At 39.2% G+C, this 22,364-nt stretch overlaps 1 protein-coding gene across 2 annotated transcripts in view; it reads right to left on the bottom strand.

Moving 5' to 3' along the window:
* The window catches only part of LOC148878576 (CLIP-associated protein-like), a 70,067-nt gene that overhangs the window by 32,355 nt on the left and 15,348 nt on the right, over positions 1 to 22,364 (bottom strand). For both annotated transcript variants that reach the window (XM_088956858.1, XM_088956852.1), the window contains 5 exons: positions 21,398 to 21,495; positions 3,195 to 3,269; positions 3,039 to 3,107; positions 2,832 to 2,917; positions 2,615 to 2,732 (listed from right to left, as the gene is read on the bottom strand). In XM_088956858.1, the coding sequence (XP_088812984.1) occupies positions 2,615 to 2,732; positions 2,832 to 2,917; positions 3,039 to 3,107; positions 3,195 to 3,269; positions 21,398 to 21,495 (446 nt within the window). The remainder of the gene's footprint in view (positions 1 to 2,614; positions 2,733 to 2,831; positions 2,918 to 3,038; positions 3,108 to 3,194; positions 3,270 to 21,397; positions 21,496 to 22,364) is intronic.

The following is a 22,364-nucleotide window of genomic DNA, read 5'->3' on the forward strand; positions in this document are numbered from 1 at the left end:
GTTCCTCCCCACCCCACCCCCCAGTTTGCCCTTTGGCTTTAAATTGGGATTTTGGGTTTCAGAGAGGGTTAAGGGATGAAGAGTTTCATTGTGTCTCAGAGCTGTCGTTGCTTATAGATTCGGTCTGCCTGGACCCCACCAACCCGGACAAAAGAGTCTGGGCTCTAAACCCGGTTGGCTCTTTCACTTGTGCATCTTTCTTTAAAGCCCTTTGCTCTAACCCTTCCTCTCAGATCTTCCCGGTTAAAGAGGGGTCAAGGTCAATACCCCCCAAAGTAGCAGCGTTCTGTTGGGAAGCCTATTATGGTAAGATCAATATTGTGGAAAACTTGCAAAAGAAGAAACTTTTTGTGTTTGTCCCCAAATTGGTGCTTTATGTGTAAAGTGAAGGATGAGGACTATAACCATTTGCTGATATCGTGCTCTTTGCTGCCAATATTTGGAATTGGGTTGTATCTTCATTTGGGTGCAGGTGGAACTTGCCCTCTGAAGTAAAGCTTCTGTTCACTCCAGATGCTCTTGGGAGATTGACAAAAAGGGGGAAGATAATGTGGAAATGTATTAGAGCCGCCACCTTGTGGATCTTATGGGAGGAGAGAAATGCTAGAATATTTCAAGAAAATGAAAGGAGTCTTGCTGAAGTCAAGGAATGTATATTGACAAAGACAACTTCATGGCTGAAATCTTCACAATTGTTGGCAGATTTCTCCTTTGATGACTTGAGGAGAAATTCGGAAGCAGTGGCTTCTACAGTCTCCACCAAGAACAAATTACAAGTTGAATGGAAACCCCCACCAAATGGAGTGGTAAAATTGAACTTTGATGGTAGCTGCCAAGGTAACCCAGGGCCATCCGGAATTGGAGGGATTCTGAGAGACAAATACAGCAATATGCTGTCTCTTTTCTCAGGACCAGTGGGTGAAGGTGATTCTGTAAGGGCAGAGCAACTAGCAGTGGTACAAGGTATACAGATGGCTAGTCAATTAGAAGTGAGCAATTTGTTAGTAGGAGACTCCAAGGTAGTAGTGGGCTGGCTGAATAGCCCAGACACAGTTTGTTGGGGCTACAGGGATCTGGTAAAGAAAGTTAAATGGATGACAAGAAATATGACTGTTAGGTTCCAGTGGATTAGCAGATTAGCAAATGTAATGGCTGATTCTCTGGCCAAGCAAGGGGTGTCAAGGGGTGATCTGTTTTGGGCTAATTTGTAGTTTGTTTCTCAGGTTTGGGCATGTTTTAGTGCTTTTGATTCAGTCCTTGGGGGAGGTAACATCTCGTGCCTCTTCTTCCTAGGCTGTATGTATTTCTGATACTCTTTCAATAAAATTACTCTCATTTATCAAAAAAAAAATCAGTGGAATGTTTTGAAGAAAAAATGGCGCATTCTAAGTTTTACTTGAGGACCTTAAACTGCAATTGAAAAGGAGAAAATACAATAGTGCGCGTGTATGTCATCCAAGCCTTATCCCAACAATATGGGGTTGGATCTATACATAGAAGTTGAGACAAAAATATCCTCTTTTAATAATAAAAAGAAAATAACAAATATATCCTATAACTATAAACATGATGAACACTTAATCTACTTTCTACACTCCCCTCAACCTGAGCATAGATATTCATCATGCCCAGCGTGCTAAGATGGTGTAAATGGGTCAAAGGATGTTTGCAAACCTATCACCTATTTGGTGTTGGTGACTGGAGGGTAGTTAAAGATTTATTTCCATCTTGCAGGGGGCTTAGACAAGGTGACCTACTTTCTCCCTTTTGCTTTACTATTATAGCAGATGTGTTTGGTAGAATTACATCTAGAGTAGATAGGTTGCAATTGATTAAGGGCTGGAGGGTTGGAATAGATAATGTGTGATCATTCATCTTCAATTTGCAGATGATATCATTTTGTTTTATGACGACGGAGAGGAACAGTGAGCTAGGAATTTGAGGTTGACAACGGAGCTTCTTGAGCAGCTCTCAAATTTGAGGATAAACCTAAATAAGAGCTGTCTAGTAAGGATTAATGTGGAGAAAAGGAATCCTGCCTATTAGATTTTACGCTGCAAAGGTCACCTCATGGCCAATAAACTACTTAGGCCTTCACCTAGGAGCTAACCCTACGTAAAATAGTTTTTGAAATCTTATTTTAGAAAGATTCTCCAAGAGAGACTAGCTATTTAGAAGAGGAATTAATTTAATTAGTGGACTTTGATTTTTGTTTTTTTATGTCAGGGATTTTGTACATCTTCTGAAGTATATCCCGCCTTTCTTTTTAATGAAATCTGTTTTCTTTCGAAAAAGATAACAATCACAGAATGTTGCATATCTTTATCATATCATGTTTTGTAAATACCCTAAAGGTAAACTTTATTAAAAAGGAAAAAAGCATGGTGCAACAGACTCCTGGGGGGAACACCTAAACCCGGGAAGAAACAACAGACCACACCTCCTACAAACTTCTAGACTTAAACAACAGAGCCACATTCTGCAGTTTAAAGTCTTTTACAACCGAGACCCAAGATACAAAACTACTAACTGCCTGCTGAATTAAAACATCCAGATTCTTTTTCTTATTACAGAAAATTCAATTGCTTCTGTAAAATTCATATCAAACCAATACCTCACTCATTGCATCTGCCACACAGCACTTTATAAGGTCTTCATAGAGATCTGCTGATCGTTGTATTTCTGGAGCATCAGCCCAATATTCTAGTATGAGAAGCGCATATTCACAACACCTGCAATGTAAGGAGAAAGGGGGAAACCAAAACAGATAATAGTAACAAAATCAGAAAGAAGCTATTTACTAGGCTATTTGATAGCATGTTAAGTCATACCTGGCACGGAGCACTGCACTGCGATCATTTTTTGCACAGTCAGCAATTCGAGGGAGTACTCGAGCAACTTTGCAATTTCGCAACATCTGGAAATCCCAAAATAAAATTTAAAGAAAAAGGGAAAGAAAGAAACATAAGATGCTAGTTCATTCACATGCAGACATAAATGTAACAATCTACCATGGAACATATGATACTTATGCATACCGTTTTTATACAGTTGTCTGCAGATTCAGCAATTACAAGTACAGTTATTACAACAAGCTTGAAAAGCACCTGAAAGCAATAATATCGATAGTGATATCAGAAGAACTGTTGGCACAAAAACAACCACAATATTAAGAAACATGTTTGTGAACTTACTGGAATAAACATCTCAGCACATGCCTCAAAATCACCGAGTAGTTCTTTTGATAAGAAGCTTAATAGATGGCAAGCCTGCAAAAATGAAATAAAAAACAAAAATCATAACTAGAAAACTTAGAATACATAATTTTGTAAGATTCATGTAAAGCAGTATGCTGTAAAATCTTTGTAGAGAAGATGGGCCGAATGGCCCATAGGTTGTTTATTCTTTCTTGTCATTTATGTTTCTTTTCTGTAATGGGCCTTATTCTGGGCCCATCCTGTCTATATTAAGTTCTTTGTAAATTCTTGCCCACCTAAGGGCCTCCCTGTAATTATTCAAATATATCTTAATAAAAGAATGTTAGGGTGCTGAGAGAGGGTTGGTTCGAAACTCTCATTCTCAAATCCTCATTGCTGAACTCTCAAGCTCTCCTCTCTTCAGTTTTATTCATGGTATCAGAGCATATCTGAACCTGAATATCATAGGGCTGGAAACTTAGTCACATACTGCCTGATTCTTGGAGGTCAGTGAACGAGCCCAAGACTAGAATCTCTTGGGGAAGGGGTTCGATGGCCAGGAAGAATCAGAGAGAAAAAAAAGGGGGGAGGAGAAGGGGAACAGCTCGACTGTGTTTGGACTGTTGAAGCTCGAACTGTAAGTTGTGCTCAGTTTTCTGCTCTGAAGTTCGATTGTGTTTGGACTATTGAAGCTCGACTGTGTTTGGACAGCTCGGTTCTGTTTTTGAATCTCGATTGTGTTTGGACTGTTGAAGCTCGAACTGTAAGTTGTGCTCAGTTTTCTGCTCTGAAGTTCGATTGTGTTTGGACTATTGAAGCTCGACTGTGTTTGGACAGCTCGGTTTTGTTTTTGAATCTCGATTGTGTTTGGACTGTTGAAGCTCGAACTGTAAGTTGTGCTCAGTTTTCTGATTGTTTTGTATTATCTTCGACTGTGTTTGGACTGTTGAAGTGTCCGAAAACCCTAGTTGTTCTGTACTACCTTCGACTGCATTAAGTCTGGTTTGACCCAGAAATTTCCGGGCTGTTTTTTCTCTTATTCTTGGACTATTAAAACCTGCCGAAACATCCTTGTAACAAGGTTGTGTATTGTTACTTTTTTTGTTGTTTTAAGGGGCTGTACAAACTGTTTTTCGGGGTCTTTTCTCTTCCTTGACAGTGGGGCTTTCTCTATTGCCCACACTGTGTTTGTGAAAAGGCATGTTCAGCAATACCGATTGGTATTTACTCTTCTTGGCTGAGTGCACAGCTTTGAAAAGGTACTTCGGCTGAGTGCACAGTGCCTAGGAGTTTCTTATTACTTCTTGAAGGCTGAACTCAGTATATTGTCTTCTTGTGGTCGGCTGAATTCTGTTTAGAGTGTTTACATGATATACTCCTCAGAGTTTGAAAACAAAAGTGGTGCTGAATATGGACTGGTTCAGGGGACTCCAAATGATTCCTTATTGACTGTGACCAAAGTTAAACTAGATGGAACTAATTATCTGGCATGGTCACAATCAATTAAGATTCATGTTTGTAGTAGAGGAAAGTGGGGGTTCATTTCCAGGAGTAAGAAGGCTCCCCCAGAAGATGATCCATCCTACGAGAAGTGGATGCAAGAAAATTACACTATCATTGGGTGGCTTGTAAACTCAATCCAGCCACAAATCAGCCAATACTACCTATGGATGAATTCAGCAAAAGAAATTTGGGACAGTGTTGCGGAAACCTATTCACAAAAACTCAATGTGGCTCGGGCATATAAATTGAGAAGTGATGTAAAGAATTTAAGACAAGGGGAGAAACCTCTAGTTGTATATTTCTCAACCCTGAAGTCCCTATGGCAAGAGATTGACCTAATAGACACTATACCTTGGGACACCACCAATGATGCAGAGACCTATAGAAAATTGGTTGAAAGGAATAGAGTATTTGAGTTCTTAACTGGACTAAACCCAGAATATGATATCACAAAACAGAATATTCTTTCTAAGGAGTGTGTCTCTTTGTCACAAGCTTATGCATTGGTCAGTAATGAAGAGAGCAGAAGGGTTGTTCAGGTTCAAGGGGCTGATATGAATAATCACTTTGCCAATATGGGGATTAAACCCAAAGGGAATGTTGGAACTTCTGGTGGCATAGGAAAGAAAGAAGTTATATGTGAGTACTGCAAGAAGTCAAAGCACACCAAAGATAAGTGCTAGAAACTACATCATAATCTTGTTCCTAGTCGGTTTCAGAAAAGGTATGATAGTAAAAGATCAGGAAGTGCAAATGTAGCTACCGGGCCAGATAGTGAAGAAATGTCTGCTTCTGCACAGTTGGCAGCCATGAGAGCAGAATATAAAAAGTTTGGGAAGATGATCAGTCAACTGAGTGATGTGACCTCTTCTTCCAACTCGTCAGCCAATTCTTCTGCTTCAGCATTTGCTCATTCAGGTATAAGGGCTTCTGCAAATCATGCTACCACTTCAGGTAACCTCAAGATCCCTTGGATTATTGACTCAGGTGCTTCTGACCATACGACCAATCTTTCTACCCTATTTGTTTCATATGACTTGCTTCCTGGACGTGATAAATCACTTTAGTTGATGGTTCACTTGCCCCTATCTCTGGTAAGGGAACCATCAAGGCTATGGATTCCTTGTTCCTACCTTCTGCCCTTCATGTACCTAAACTAAATACAAATTTGTTGTCTGTAAGCAATTTAACCAAGTCACTAAACTATTATGTAACCTTCTTTCCTTCCTACTGTGTTTTTCAGGATCTGGAGTCTCAGAAGGTGATTGGGAGTGGCCATAAGGCAAACGGAATATACCTGCTTGATACCCCGGAACAATGCACTGATCATCTTGGGAATGCTGCTCTTGGATCTGTTTCTTCAGAGTCTGTTAGTCGGATCATGTTGTGTCATCGTCGTTTTGGTCATCTGTCTTTTTCTGCCTTGAGTCATCTTTTCCCTGAACTATTTAAGGGAATTAGTTTGTCTAGTCTTCATTGTGAGTCTTGTGAATTGTCAAAGCATTGTAGAAACAATTATCCTTTGAGTAATAAAAGATCTTCTTTTCCTTTTAATATTGTGCACTCTGATGTGTGGGGGCCTTACCACTTACTTTCCATGGGTGGCTATAAATATTTTATCCTGTTTATTGATGATTTTTTTCGGTTCACTTAAATATTCCTGATGAAATCCCGTGATGAAGTTCCAAGACTTGTAAGACAATTCCATGAATTTGTTTCAACCCAATTTGATACCATGATTAAAATCTTCAGATCTGACAATGCAAAAGAATACTTTGAGAAAAACCTATCATGTTATCTCTCTGACATGGGGGTTATTCATCAAAGCTCGTGTGCTAGGATGGGGTTGCTAAAAGGAAAAATAGGCATATTGTTTAAGTTGCAAGAAGTATCTTATTTGCCTCACATGTTCCTACCAGGTTTTGGGGTGATGTTCTTCTTACTGCTACATATCTTATAAACCGTATGCCATCCAGGGTTTTGGGGTTTAAGTCTCCCTTCAATCTTCTTCATCCAGACAATGACCTTTTTCCTGTTCCTATTTGTGTCTTTGGCTGCACCTGTTATGTACATGCTCCAAGTGTCCAAAGGCATAAATTTGAACCCAAAGCTCAAAAGTGTATCTTCCTTGGTTATTCCCCCACACAGAAGGGTTATTGTTGTTTTGATCCAAAGTCTAGCAATCGGTATGTCTCAATGGATGTCACCTTTGATGAGCTTTCCCCCTTTTATGGTTCCTCTCCAGAAGGACATTGTCCACGGGGGAGGATTTGTCACAGGTGTTTGCTCTTCCTCTTCCTGTCCCTATTGAGTCTCTTGATGTGTCTGCTTCTCCTTCAAATGCATCAAGGGTGGATCAGTCGTTCCTTTCTCCTTGTCCCAGTACTCTACCTCCTCGTCCTATCCTCAACCCCAAGGTGTATCAAAGGCTAAGATCCAGAAATGTTTAGGTTGTTTCTCCTACAACATATGAGCCTCATACACTTCCAATCACAGAAGAGACAACAGGTATTGTTTCAGCATCTTTTGATTCATCCTTCCCTGACCTTGATATTCCCATTGCTGTTAGGAAAGGAAAACGGAAGTGCACTGCTCACTGCATTTCCAAGCACCTTTCTTACAGTTTGCTTTCACCTCCATACCTTGCCTCTCTCTCTTCTGTTGCTTCTCATCCTATTCCCAGGTCTGTGTCAGAAGCTCTTAAGATTCCAGAGTGGAGGGATGCTATGAGATCTGAAATTGATGCCCTAGACAAGAATGACACATGGGAAGTGGTGGATTTGCCTGAAGGGAAGGATCCAGTCGGTTGCAAGTGGGTCTTTACTATCAAATACCAAGCTGATGGCACTATTGAAAGGTACAAGGCCAGGCTGGTTGCAAAAGGCTGTACACAGACAAATGAGATTGATTATTTAGAGACTTTTGCACCTGTTGCCAATATGACATCTGTGAGGGTTCTTCTATCTTTAACTGCTCACTTTGACTGGCCCCTTTATCAACTGGATGTGAAGAATGCATTTCTGAATGGTGAATTACATGAGAAGGTTTATATGTCTCTTCCTCTAGGGATGTATGGAACTGATATGAAAGGGAAGGTATGCAAGCTGAAGAAATCTCTTTATGGACTAAAACAGTCCCCTAGAGCATGGTTTGAGAGATTTAGAACAGCACTTGTTAACTTTGGTTATGTGCAGACACAGTCCGATCATACTCTTTTTGTGAAGAGGAGTGGACCTCTGGCAGTATACCCCATTGTGTATGTAGATGATGTTGTAGTGACTGGTAATAATGTTTCAGGAATTCATGATCTAAAATCTTTTTTCCATACAGAGTTTGAGATTAAAGATTTGAGGGACTTGAGATACTTTCTTAGTATAAAAGTGGCTCGATCCAAGGATGGGATTCTTATCTCCCAAAGGAAGTATGTTCTTGACTTGCTCTCCAAGACTGGAAAGATGGGTGCTAGACCAATTGCTACTCCTATTGATATGAGTCATAAACTCTCAGCCTCAGAAGGGACATTGTTAGAAAACAAAGGAATCTTTCAGAGACTTCTTGGGAAACTTTTGTATCTATGCATGACTCGGCCAGATATTGCATATGCAGTCAATTGCATTAGCCAATTCATGCATACTCCCCGAGACACTCATATGGCAGCAGCAGAGAGAATCCTATGTTATTTGAAGGGCTCCCCAGGAAAAGGTATTCAGTTTGCCAAGCATGGTCATATCAAACTTGAAGCCTACACCGATGTTGACTGGGCCGAAAACATTGATGACAGAAGATCTACTTCTGGGTATTGCAGCTTGGTGGCTGGTAATGTTGTTTCTTGGAGAAGCAAGAAACAATCGGTTGTTGCTCGGTCCTCTGCTGAAGCATAATGCAGGGCCATGGCACATGGAGTTTCTGAATTATTATGGCTAAAATCATTGATGGAAGAACTTGGAGTTGAATATGACAAGCCAATGATGTTGTACTGTGATAATCAGGTTGCCATCAACATTGCTCACAACCCTGTGCAACATGATAGAACCAAGCATATTGAAGTTGATCGACACTTCATTAGGGAAAGGATCTCTTCGGGTGAAGTGTGTCTTCCTTTCATCACATCTGAAGGACAGTTGGCAGATTTTCTCACCAAAGGCATTCCCAAGGCAAAACTTCAGCATGATACCAGCAAGCTTGGCATGATTGACATCTATGCTCAGCTTGAGGGGGAGTGTAGAGAAGATGGGCCGAATGGCCCATAGGTTGTTTATTCTTTCTTGTTATTTATGTTTCTTTTCTGTAATGGGCCTTATCCTGGGCCCATCCTGTCTATATTATGTTCTTTGTAAATTCTTGCCCACCTAAAGGCCTCCTTGTAATTATTCAAATATATCTTAATAAAAGAATGTTAGGGTGCTAAGAGAGGGTTGGTTCGAAACTCTCATTCTTCAGTTTTCTTCAATCTTCATAAGATGAGCCTGGCGAAGAAGAGGATGATAAGATGGATTGGATGAGTGGCTGATGTAGGATTGGATGAGTGGCATAAAGTGGTAAGGAGTGTGCATGGTGTTGCAGACAATGGATGGGATGCTGGTGTATCTCGGCGTGCTACGCTGAAATCCCCATGGAATGCTATTCATAGTATTCTTCCCGTTTTCCTAAACCTGATCAGGTATGATGTTAGTACTGGAGAAAGGGTTTTGCTTAGGGAGGATGTTTGGATTGGTGATTGTTCCCTCAATGACCTCTTTCCCTCCTTGTATTCCATCTCGTGTTTTAAAAACGAGCCAATTCAAAGTTTTGTATCATCATCCTTTTCTTCTGGCATAAACTGGAATCTGGGTTTTAGAAGAGGTTTGAGAGATTCTGAGCTTGACCAGGCTGCTTTGCTCCTCAAAACTATTGATTCTGTTTGCTTGGACCCTCCTTTTGTAGACTCCCGTATTCGGAAGCCATTACCTTCGGGTTCCTTTTCTTGTGCCTCCTTTGCTTCCTTGTGCTCCTCTCCATTGCCTCAACCTTTTCATAACAAGGAAGTTTGGTCCAAACCTGTCCCTCCTAAAGTTGGAGACCTTTGTTGGGAAGTCTCCCTTAGGAAAATCAACACTTGGATGTTTTACAAAAAAGAAGACCTAGTCTTTGTATCCCTCCTAACTGGTGCACCCTATGCAAAGCTAACGAGGAAAGTTGCTACCATATACTAATCACTTGCCCTTTTGTTGTAGGCCTTTGGAAAAGCTTTTTGATCTTTTTGGGTGCAGGTGGACAGAACCGGTGCAGATTTGCAATCTTTTTTATCCTACAACTTTCAGGTGGCCAAAGAGGAGGAAGAGTTTTGTGGAGGTCTGTTAGAGCTGCTTTGGTGTGGACTGTGTGGGAGGAGCGAAATGCTAGAATCTTCAATGACAAGGAGAGGGATCAAACATGTGTGTTAAAAAGTATCTTATGTAGGGCCATAAGTTGGGTAAAATCCTTGGATCTGTTTTCCACCTACACTTTCGATGACATAAGAAGAAATTGGGAACAACTAGCTAAAAGTTCTGCAATCAGAAGCAAGCCAGTGGTGGATTGGAAGCCTCCTGATGCAGGCGTCATTAAACTAAATTTTGATGGCAGTAGTTTGGGCAACCCAGGGCCATCTAGAATAGGGGGAGTCTTCAGAAATGATGAGGGTCAGATTGTAGCTCTATTTTCTGGTCCTATAGGGTGGGGAGACTCAGTAAATGCAGAACTCCAAGCTGTGTTACAAGGAGCAGAATATGCAAGAGAGTTGGCAGTGGAGCATTTAATGATTGAAGGTGATTCCAAATTTGTTATTGGATGGCTAAAAGAACCGGAGACGGCAGCCTGGCCGTTAGGGGGGCTTTGAGAAGATTTAAGTGGCTGACTTCAAATATTTCAGTCACAGTTCAATGGAAAAGAAGATTGGCAAATGGGCTGGCAGACCTTCTAGCTAAACAAGGAGTACATAGGAATCAGCTCTTTTGGGCTCAATTGTAAGCTTTATGATGTAGTTTGGAGGCTGCACCTTGCACCTCTTTGTGGGGAATTGTATGATGAATACTTAGTTCTTTATTTAATAAAATTTTCATTATCATTATCTATAAAAAAAAAAGACTTAAACACACCCTAGGTTTCAGAATTTGACTTAAACATACCCTGAGATCTATAAATGGACTTAAACATGCCTTGTGGCTGTTAGATTTGACAGAATCAATTGAAAGACCTTTTGACTCTTAATTACTCCTCAAATTTTCAAAGATAACCAGAGAAAAGACAAACCCAAAGAGAAATCAAGACCCTTCTTCCGTTTTTCTCTTTTACCTATTCTTTGGAACAAAAATAAAAAATGTGTCTGAATCGACTTTCTTTTATCCACCCTTATATTCTGAAGCATCTAACCTGATTATAGTTCCTTGATTCTTAATTGCAAATACACTTTGATAGTTGAAAAGCATGTGGTCAATAGTTTTGCAACCAGATTGAATGGTAATCATTCAAGACACTTCCACAGTCCATTCTTTCGGCTACTAGGCTCCCTTGGCTGGGCGCCTCACCCAAACGCCATGACTTATAGCAAATATGTGCCCTTCTAGGCAATAAAAATGACAAGGCAGGCACCTTATATAATATCATTTATATTGTTGTATCTTATTAATATGTGTGCTGACACATTTTATTATATGCCATGTATATCAGTTATACTTTGTTTTAACATTTTACTATTGAAATATAAAAGATCAAAGGACTTTGAGGAGAGAAAAAGAAAGAAAGAAAAAAAAAAGAAAAAAGAAAGTAAGAATAGAAGTATAAAGAGGCTCTCTCTCTCTCTCTCTTTCTAATTAAACAGAACAGAAATCCCATCCTTGTTTTTTCTATTTTACTTTCCATCTTGAATATTTATCAGATAAAGTTAATAACAATAGCTCCAAACCCATTGTGTTTGGAGCTATCACAAGGAAATCCATGACTCCCATTATTTTCTTTTTCAGATTTCATCATATACAATTCAGTGGCTTCTTGAATGCTGTGACAATCACCTTCTGAGACCAACCCCACTCCCTATAGAGCTCTAATTTTCTTTTGCAATTTTCTTTGCACCCAAACTTTGTAGAGATCACCAGGACGAGAACAGTCTTTGAAGACTCGAAGCCCATTTCTTGAAGATGTTTGTCTATTATTTCTTGTCCTCACTCTTGGTTCTTGTGGCTTAGGCAGAACCAGAAAGGCCTTCAAGGAAGAACTTGAAGTTGAAATTAATTGTATTGAACCTTTTATGATGGAAGGACTATGACGTTACATGTAAATGGTTTCAATGTTTTACTCATGGAAGGTGTTTTTAAGTTCAGTGGAGTCAGTGCACAAGGTATATTTAAGTCCATTTGATAAACTCAGGGCATGTTTAAGTCAATTTCTGAAACCTCAGGGTATGCTTAAGTCTTTTTCAGAGAGAAACAAAAAAAAAAGACTTAAACAGGTGAGAGAGAGGGGAAAAAAGAGAAATTTTTCTGGTAACAACTAGAATTCAATAAACCAAACTTTACTTCTTCAATATAAATCTTCTTTCATTGCAATTACAATGACTCTAACTATAGTTTTTACAAACTCTAATTTGGAATAGGAAACCAACCGAAAAAACTTCTAATTGCTTTAAAACTAAGACAAATCCATAGGTAACCCACAATGACACTTAAATAAGGGCTATAATTAATAAAACAACTATAATAGCTCAGTTCTAATCCCACTAAGATTAACTTAATGGAAAGACTCCAGACATTACTAGAGATAGCAAATCATGAGTCTACTAAACAATAGCAATTACAAGAAGTACCATAAATAACAAGAAGTCCAAAAGTTACTATAAATTGCAAATCATGAGCCTACTAAAAATAGAAATTGCAAGAAGTCCAATAGTTGCCAATGAATAGTAAATTTCAAATACCAGTAGAATTTACATACAGTGGCTCTTTGACCTAAAACAATAGAATTTACTACTTATTCACATGGTTTGCAATATCGACAATATTTGGCAAAACATCCCCGATATTTCCCTATTTGGTAGGTGGTGATATGAAATCTTCCGGGAATCCTTTCTCTACAAGCATCCTCGATATTTTGCTGATATGTTGGCAATATTTCAGATTTCATTGATAAACTACATATTTTAAGTCTAAAAATTTAGAATTTTATTAAAAAATTCCAATATTTCATTAAAATCATCAAAGTTTTTTTAAAACATTTTCCTAAAAGAACCAACATGGAATTAGTGATTGGATAATTGGCTTGCTACTTTGATATGATTCACTTACTAGGTCACTACAATTTAAAAGAGAAAAAAAAATGCATATAACTACAAAAGAATATTCTCAATCTAATCAAAATGTGTAGTAACAATAAAGATAAAAGTTAAAAGTGGCAAGCAATTGACATATATAAAGAAGAGAAGAAGGCTAAAGACAAAAAGGGAGACAGAGAAACATACCTATTACAATTGGTTTTTTTCCTATTTGATTTATATAATTCTTTTTAATGGATTTTTGAGCCTTAATGTGCAACTATATTTCTTCTAATGATCTCTTGAAGAGTACATAATTAGAAGCTGAGTAACAAGAGATGGAGGAAGATAACTTCGAAATGGTGGGGAGATGGAGAAATGAAATAAAGATAGAATCATAGAAGCAAAAACATTCCTGCTCGAAGAAGTAAGGACAAGAAACCATGCATTCCTAAAAGTGAGAGAGGAGAAGGCGACAAGCCGACAACCCATCTTCAGTGCAAAGCAGTAGCCTGGTTGAAGGGTTTCCTGGATGTGGCTATGGTTTCAAAGAAAACTCAAAACTGGAATAACACATTGAGGATGACTGAGAAGACCTTGAGGGTGAATCTATGGTTTAATGTTAAAGGGTGGCTATGGTTTCAAAGAAAACTCAAAACTGGAATAGCACATTGAGGATGACTGAGAAGACTTTTAGGGTGAATCTGTTGTTTAATGTTAAAGGGTGGTTTATCAATTATCATATTAACAGAATGGTATGGACATGGACAGAAGCAGATACTATGCATTCTGAAAGGAAAACAAAACTCGGTGTGGGATTTCTTTGCCAAGTTGTTACAACTATTCTTGGTAAGAAGAATCGAAGAAGACAAGAGACTCCAGACGTTATAGGAAAACAGAGCATCACCATTAAAGGAGAAAGAAGAGAAAATAGAGTATGATGACAATAAAAGTTATCAAGATTGGCACAAGAAATTCATGTTATAAATCAATAAGAAGGTAAATAATTGGAACCGGTTAGCTGAGGACATCAAGAGGAGATTATGCCCTGAAGGTTCACTAATGTAGTGCCATTTTTTTTTTGGATAAATGATTAATGTAGTGCCGTTTCAGGAAGCAAAAACCATATTGGAAGTCAAGAGCCTCGATGAAGAGATTCACACCCTCTCTATACAAACATCGGAGGGATTAGTGATTGTAGGACAGTGGAATCCCAGTGCAAATTGTGTGGAAGTATAGGGAACCCTCGGGTTACTGTACTAGGGATCCCTTTTCATGCTTGGTCAGTTGATTCGTGTAAAAATTTGCAAGAGCCTTTGGTGGAACAGCTGAGGAGATTGATGTGTCAGACCTTTGAGCAGCCTCCTTCAAATTGGTGGGAGTGAAGCTAGCAGCAGTTCCCAAATCAATGAAGTAGAGTTTCGATGGAGTAGCATACAAAATTTGGCTACTAATGTCGCTGGAAACCCAGATCTGGAGAGGAATACCAAAGGTAAGTTGGCTCTGGTCAGTCCACAGTCCACAATCCACAATCCACATAGCAGATTAAGACTAGAGGAAGAAAGAAATTCAAATGGGTTGAAGGAAACCCAATCATTCCTTCCCCCCGAAATGCACTAGCCAGGTTACTATCACATTATCTGAATCTGGGCCATCCAACCCAAATCAGAGGGTTCACTTTAAACATTATGTTATAGTGGTAGCAGAAGATTAAAACAAGGAATGTGGAAAGGCACCATTAACTAAACCATTGGTCGAACCAGTTAGTTTGGCTCAACAAACCAGCCCAAGATCCAAGTCACGTGTTTTCTTAAAAGATCAAGTGAGGGGCCCTGGTCTCTTGTTAGGGGACAACAAGGACAACCTATTATCTTCCTCTTTGAAGCCCAAGGGTTCCCCTTGCGCTGCAGCTGCAGAATCAACTACCAGGCCTCAATCCGAGTCACAGGTTAAGTCTCTTGGGACAAATTTGGCAGCGAAGCTCACCTAGATTTGGAAGCCAGTGTCAAGTTAGAACACCACAACTCCTGATAAGCCCAACCCAAAATTTTTTAGGGCTCCTCATGAAGATTCATAGGAAGACAGTGACTGGGAGAATCTAAGGGAAGAGGAGGATCTTCAGATGCTACTAAGGCTTGCAAATTCTGGGATGAGGATGATTACACACAGAGCTCCTATTTGAGGACCCTTCTTCCGAGACTTCCCTGATACCAAAAGAAGACGGTTTTGAATTGACTGCTTCCGACCTGGAGGTGATACCAAATGAATCTAAAAGAAAAAGAAAGGAGGTACAGTTGCAAGGTGTCCATATGTGGATTCTGGATATCAACACTGATCTACATGGCAAAGCACAAGAGGAATAGTCTACTGATGCTTTCCATGGCTTACTGACAAGGAAAAAATAACTACAGAAAGTGCTTAAAAAAGGCCAACTCGGCTTTGAAACAGGGAGTCCCTACCCCTTTACCTTACTTTCTTCTTTACCTCTCTATATTGGTCTTTGCCCTGAAACTCTCTCTAATTGTGCCTCCTCTGTTGTTGCAGATCCAATTAGAGCCATTTCGGGCCAAAATGCTTGCAATTTAAGTGCCTGAGTTGGATTCACAGAAGGACTCTGTGACAGTGGGGTTAGGTTTTTTCAGCACTTAGGTACAACAACATAGCCAGGAAAAGGTTTTAGCTGGACTCTTGCCCCTTAGGGAGCTTCTAGGGGAATCCTAACTATCTGGAGGAATGAGGAGGTGGAATGTGTCGAGGAGATGATTGGCCAGTTTTCAGTGTATAAAAATTAAAAGCTCCTTGGAGGGGAGGGAATGGGCACTAACATATGCCCTATGGCCCTAACTCGTATAAAGATAGGGCGTTATTTTGGGAGGAATTATCTGCTATCAGAAGCATTTTGGGTTGGATCTTGGTGTTTGAGGGGAGATATTAATGTTATTAGGTTCTCAGGAGAAACAAAAAACCCAAACCAAGGATTCACCACTAGCATCAGAAATTTCAATAATCTCATTGATGCCCTAGAATTGAAGGAAATTCTACTTTTACGAGCAGATTTTACTTGGTCAAACTTTCAGTTAACCCCCCCAACTTGTTCTAAATTGGATAGGTTCCTCTTCTCTCATGATTGGGAGGAACTATGAGGGACATTAGTATAAAGAACCTTGCTGAGAGTTACTTCAGATCATTGTCCTATCTGCATTAAGAAAGAAATTCCTTCTGGTGTGGGCCTGCTCCTTTTAGGGGAGAAAGAAAATTGGAAGTTTTTCTAAGAAGTTAAAGGGCTAAAGGGGAAGATAAAGGCTTGGAACTTAGAGCAGTTTGGAAGGGTTGAAGAAACAAAAGAAAAAATTGCCACTAGAATTGAAGAGTTGCACAGAAAATAAGCTTTTAGAACCTTGGAAGAGGAGGAAAGATGGAAGTTAAAGATAGAGTTGGAGGACATATTAAGCAGAGAAGAAATTAGTTGGAGACAGAAGTCAAGATGTAAATGGATTGTAGAAGGAGATGGTAATACTAAATTCTTTCACTCGCAAAAGGTAGAAAAAGGAAAAACACCATTCATAGTGTGGAAGTGGAAGGCCAAGTGTTAAGAGAGCCTTAGGAGATTGTAAGGGTCTTTGTAAATCACTTTAAGACTATTTTCTCAATTCCAGATGGGAATCAGTTAGGTGTGCCAGAGTTTGATTCATAGTTTTCAAGGTGCCAAGGCGAGGCTGGGCAACAGGGGGGTGCCTTGTTGCCTAGTCGCCTAGGTGATGGATTTTTTTAAGTGAAAAAAACATATCCTAGGTAGTTCCCTAGGTTCCATAACCATCTTTCCTTAATAACTATCCATAATTTTCAGAAGAAAATTATAAGCTTCATGTTTATGTCTAGAAAATCAACATATTTATGAGAAGAAAAAGAAGAAAGAAAAGAAAATTCAAAAAATATGGGGACTGAACCCCTGTTTTTGTTATAAGAAAAGAAGAAAAGAAAAGGTGGAAGAAGAAGAAGAAGAAGATGTGGAGGAAGAAATGTGTTGATTAGACAAAACTTTAAGTTTTTCCCTTAATTATTGGTTCAAATTCTGAAGTCTTTGAGGGTTCAATACAGCAGTTAGCAATGTTTGTGTTGATTAAACCCTAACAAATAAGAAAATAATAAAAAGAAATTAGTTTATAAATGAATATTTTTGTTTAACAATGTCTATTTTATAATTATAATCTCAAAAAAGTAACAATTTAAAAGTATTTTATAAGACACGATACAAAACCGGTAGGCGACTGGGCGAGGCGAACCTCCAAGGGCGCCTTGTCGCCTAGGCGCCCGCCTAGGCGTCGCCTTGACACCTATGACTTGGATTGGAATATAATCTCAAAGAAACAGTCGATGTTGTTGGAAAAGAGATTTTCTTTGGAAGAAATCAAAGAAGCCATTTTCTCAATGGATAGGTTTAAAGCCCTTGGGCCGGATGGATTTTATATGGCCTTTAACCAGGAGTTTTGGGAGTTTCTGAAGTCTGAGATTTTGGAAGTGTTTGAGGAATTCTATCGTGAAGGGGAACTCCCCTTTGGAGCAAATGCCACTTTCATCTCACTAGTGCCTAAAAGGGTTAGACCAATTAGCTTGATAGGGAACATTTATAATATCATCTCAAAGGTCTTATCTGAGAGGCTTAAGCAGGTGCTACCCTTAGTGATTTCACCTTTTTAAAAGGGCTTTTGTAGAAAGCACGCAAATTGTCGACCAGATCCTAGTGGCTAATGAGTGTGTTGTCGAAAAGAGAGAGTAGAGAAAAGAACTTGGTGTGTAAATTGAATCTTAAGAAGGCTAACGATTTAGCTTATTGAAGATTTTTTATATAAATTTTAGAAAAGTTTGGTTTTGCTGCAAGATCAAGGTCATGGGTTAAAGATTGTGTTAATTCAGTCCAATATTCAATTCTCATAAATGGGGTGGCAAAAGATTTCTTCCCAACTAAGAGAGAAATAAGACAAGGGGACCCTTTATCCTCTTTCCTATTCACCCTAGTGGAGAAGTGTTAAGTAGAACAATTATGGATGCAGATTCACAGGGTCTCATTAGGGGCTGGAGAGTGGGTAAATACATGTGATATGCTGCAGAAAAGAAGGCCCTCTTCTTGCCTCTCTCCTCATATGTGCTTCTTATGTAGGGATAGTGGACAGACCTTATCTCACTTATTAACCTCCTGCTCCTTTGTACATCATATTTGGGAGTTTTCTGCTCTCTTTTTGGTTGCAAGTGGGACCCCCTCAAGAGATGGCGGATATTTTCAACCTAATGTTCTTGAGGCAACTAAAGAAGAGAAGGGTATTGTAGAGAGCTACTAAGGCAGAAATTGTGTTGTCAGTATGGGAGGAGAGGAATGACAATTTTTTGGGCAAAGAGTAGGTCTATGGAGGAGGTGCTAGATAGTATTAAAGTGAAGGTAACCTTTTGGTAGAAACCATGGACAGTTTCCACAACTTCTCTGTGTCTGACAATATAAGGAATTAGAGGTAACTAGAAGCAGTCAGTTAGGAGGGCTTGGGATTGGGAATATCAGGAAAAGAAACATGGCATTGTTGGGGAAATGGTTATGGAGGTTTCCAATGGAAAGGGACAAACTTTGGACGAAGATTGTGGCGAGTATACATGGGCTGGAAGACAATGACTATGATCCAGGAATCTTGGCAAGGACTACAGTTGCTTCTCTTTGGAAAGCCATTCATGATTTGCTTCCAGTTTTCTCCCCTGGGATAAAGTATGATCTGAACTCTGGTAATCTCGTAAAATTCTGGGAGCAGCCTTGGGTTGGGGACTCATCTCTGATGGACCAATTTCCTTGCTTATATGGTTTGTCAAATCTGAAGAATGAAGCCATTTCTTCTTTTTTTAGTTCCTTCTGATTCTAATTCCGATTTTGGATGGAATCTAGGGTTGAGGAGAACAATAAGGGATACGGATTTGGGCTGCCTGTCGTCTCTACAAGCCATCCTTGAAAATGTTTTCTTGGACCCGAGTAAGGATGACTCCAGAATTTGGACCCCATCCTCCAATGGTTCCTTCTCCTGTGCGTCATTTTTTGAGACCTTGGTCCATCCTCCTGCTCCCTCTGGCCTTTCCTTCCCTGTTAATGAGATTTGGAGTAAACCCATTCCTCCTCAGGTCGGTAGTTTTTGTTGGGAAACTTTCCTGGAAAGAATAAATACAACTGACTTGCTTCAAAGAAAGAGACCTAATTCTTGCTTACTTCCCAATAGGTGTGTTCTTTGTAAAGCTAATGAGGAAACGGTTTACCACCTTATGGTTACTTGTCCGGTTACTAAGACTATTTGGGAGTGGGCTTCATCCTTGTTTGAATGCACTTGGAATCCCCCCGTGAGTTTGCTAAGCTTGTTCTCTCCTTCATTCTCAAGATGGCCTAAGAAAAGAGGGAAGATCATGTGGAGAAGCATTAGAACAGATGTGTGCTGGTCCGTATGGTCAGAGAGGAACTCTAGAATTTTTTCAGAAAGGAAAGATCTATGGAGAATTTAACTGAATTGATACACTTAAGGGTTGGTCACTGGCTGAAATTTTTGGAGCTTTTTTCAGATTTCTCCATGGCTGATCTTTTGAGAAAGTCGAAAGAAATTACCACCTCGGCTCAGTGCAAAAGGACCTCTAGACCTTCTTGGTCCCCCCTCCTTCAGGATTCATGAAACTGAATTTTGATGGTTATAGTTTAAGGAATCCTGGGCCTTCTAGAATTGGGGGAGTTTTCAGAAATGAGGCTGGGATTATTTTTGCTATGTTCTCTGGCCCTATTGGTGAGGGTGGCTCTCTTAGCGCAAAGATTTTAGTAGCTTTGGAAGGAATCAAAAGAGCAAAAGAATTAAACATTCGGTGCTTGATCATTGAAGGGGACTCGGAGGTGGTAATTAGGTGGTTGAAGGAAGACAGCAATGGTTTGTGGAGCTACAGAAATGAAAAGAAAAAATTTAAATGGCTGAGTAGGGATATTGAGGTGAAGTACAGCTGGGTGAAGAGAAGTGCTAATTCCATGGCTGATGGGTTAGCCAAGCAAGAGGTGCTTAAGGATTCTTTGTTTTGGGCCCCTTTTTAGATTTCTTTCTTGTTCTCTGTTGTGGGGGAATTAAGATATTTTACCTCCCCTCTCTTGTACTTAAAGTTTCACAATTTTTATAATCTAATAAAGCATTCTGTTATTGACCAAAAAAAATATAAGGAATTGGAGGGAGGTAGCACTTTCCTCTAAGTTAAGAGAAGAAATAAGAAGAGTGTGGAAACCCCCAGTAGGTGCTAAAATAAAACTGAACTTTGATGGAAGCTTGTTGGGCAACCTAGGGTTGGCAGGAATAGAGGGTGTAATGAGAAACTCGGGAGTGTAGGATACTGGCTTTATATTCAAGGCCAATTGGTACTGCAATTCTGCAAATTCAGTGGAGGCAGTACTTTTGGCACTTCTACAGGGGCTCAGGCTTGCAAAACAATTGGGATTCAAACAAGTGGAGGTGGAAGGGGGCTCGAAAATCATTATTTTGTAGGCAAGATGTAAAAGACATATCCCATGGACCCTCAAACATGTTTTCAGGGAAGTGGAAAGGATAGCAAAGGACCTAAATGCTGAGTTCAAATGGGTTAGGAGTGCAAATGGACTAGTTGACTCCCTAGCAAAACAAGAAGCTGTAAGATAACATTTGTACTGGATTTTTGTAAATCAGCTTATGTACTGTGGAGACACTTTTTGTACTTATTCCCTTCCAATCAATATAATAATATAAATTTTGCTGATCAAAAATATATATATATATATATCTCATGAAGACTTATTAACTAATTTAATGTTCCTAAAAACTTTCTTGATTTTTTGGATTTTCCAAACATCTTAGCAAAAGACCTCCACAATCCTACATAGCAATGTGTTCATTGATATTCATAATACAAACCATGCTTGTAAACTAGAAGCATAGGATGATATAATCATGTTTTAACTTGAAAATCAATAATCCACATACAATGATCAATGGCTCTTTAACCTACATATGATGGAAAATGAACTTATTATCTGGTCTTAAATAACCTATATTTTCTAGAAAGGGCTCTAAAACAAGTCTCCCTTGACAAAACAAAATAAAAGCAAAGAAATGACAAAGTCAAAAGCTAATTCTTGATTGAATTGATTTGAGTCACATGAATCATATAAATCATGAGATTCCTAAATCAAATTGTAAGGTTCAAACATAAGATTGAAACCAAAAGCCTTGATATTCATGATTCAAGTTGTGAATCATATCATAAATTGTAAGATTTTCACAACACTGACCAAAAAGAGTGAGTTTATAGATAGATAAGCTAACAAAAAAGCGCAAATATCATTTTAGAATGAGAAGATAGCAACAATCAGTTGTATCTAGCAAATCAATCCAGTTAAGTGCCACCAAACCTGCTTGACAATACTAGATCGCCTATCAGATAGTTGTGTGCTCAGAGGAGGAACAAGTTGCTTCAAGAGTGCAGGAAAACAAGGATAATCAGCACCACCTGATAGGACATTAAACAAAGAAGTATCATTATTTTTCTAACCTTAAATATTATGTCATAATGTAACTGGAGATTACCAGAATGAAAACAGTAGAAGATCTCTTAGAACAACTAATAGAAGTAAGTTGAGAGCAAACAAATCAGTTCTCAATAGCAATCGACTAGAGAGAACAATAAAAGAAACTTCATTCCTTTTTTTGCCTTTAGTAGTTGAGGTTTTGGGGCAGATTTGTGCAGTTTTTAGTAGTTGTTTTGTTTATCTTTTGTTTAGATAGGAAGTGGGGACCACAGCACTCTTGTTGAGTCCCTTTTTCAGTAGTTCTTTTAAGTTACTTATGTTGTTTATGTGTTAACCTATAAGGGCATATTAGTCATTGTACCCTTTTTAATTAAAAGTATAAATAAATACTAGTGAGGAGGGCGGCCAGAATTATTGCTCTCTTTATTTCTCAATCTCTTCTCTTCTCTTCCTCTTCCTCTTCTCTTCTCCTTCTCTTCTTCTTCTTCAAGAAATATCATTTTTCTTTACAGATTCTTGATTCAGCAGTTTTCTACTTGGTATCAAAGCAAGACTAGGGTTTCTTGGAGTTCTTCCATGCAGTCCTAGATCAGTTGATTGCATGAGGAGATAAAGGGCTGATCGATCTACTTCAGACTGCCCAGTTCTTGGATTTTTTTGGTGGGTTTCAATCATCAAGAGGGTGATCTATGTTTTTGCATGAAAATCAGGAAGAATTGGAGTGTGGAGAAGAGTCCTAGTCAAGTTGGACTCTTCAATTTTGATCTGATATTGGGCGCTTGGACCTTGTTGGACTTCTCTCTAGGATTGATATAGGGGGTGGTTTGGTTTCTAGGAGGTTCTGAGCCTT

This window comes from Nelumbo lutea, chromosome 1 (assembly GCF_056320005.1).
Source record: "Nelumbo lutea isolate HS-2025 chromosome 1, American lotus-T2T, whole genome shotgun sequence".
Taxonomy (NCBI): Eukaryota; Viridiplantae; Streptophyta; class Magnoliopsida; order Proteales; family Nelumbonaceae; genus Nelumbo; species Nelumbo lutea.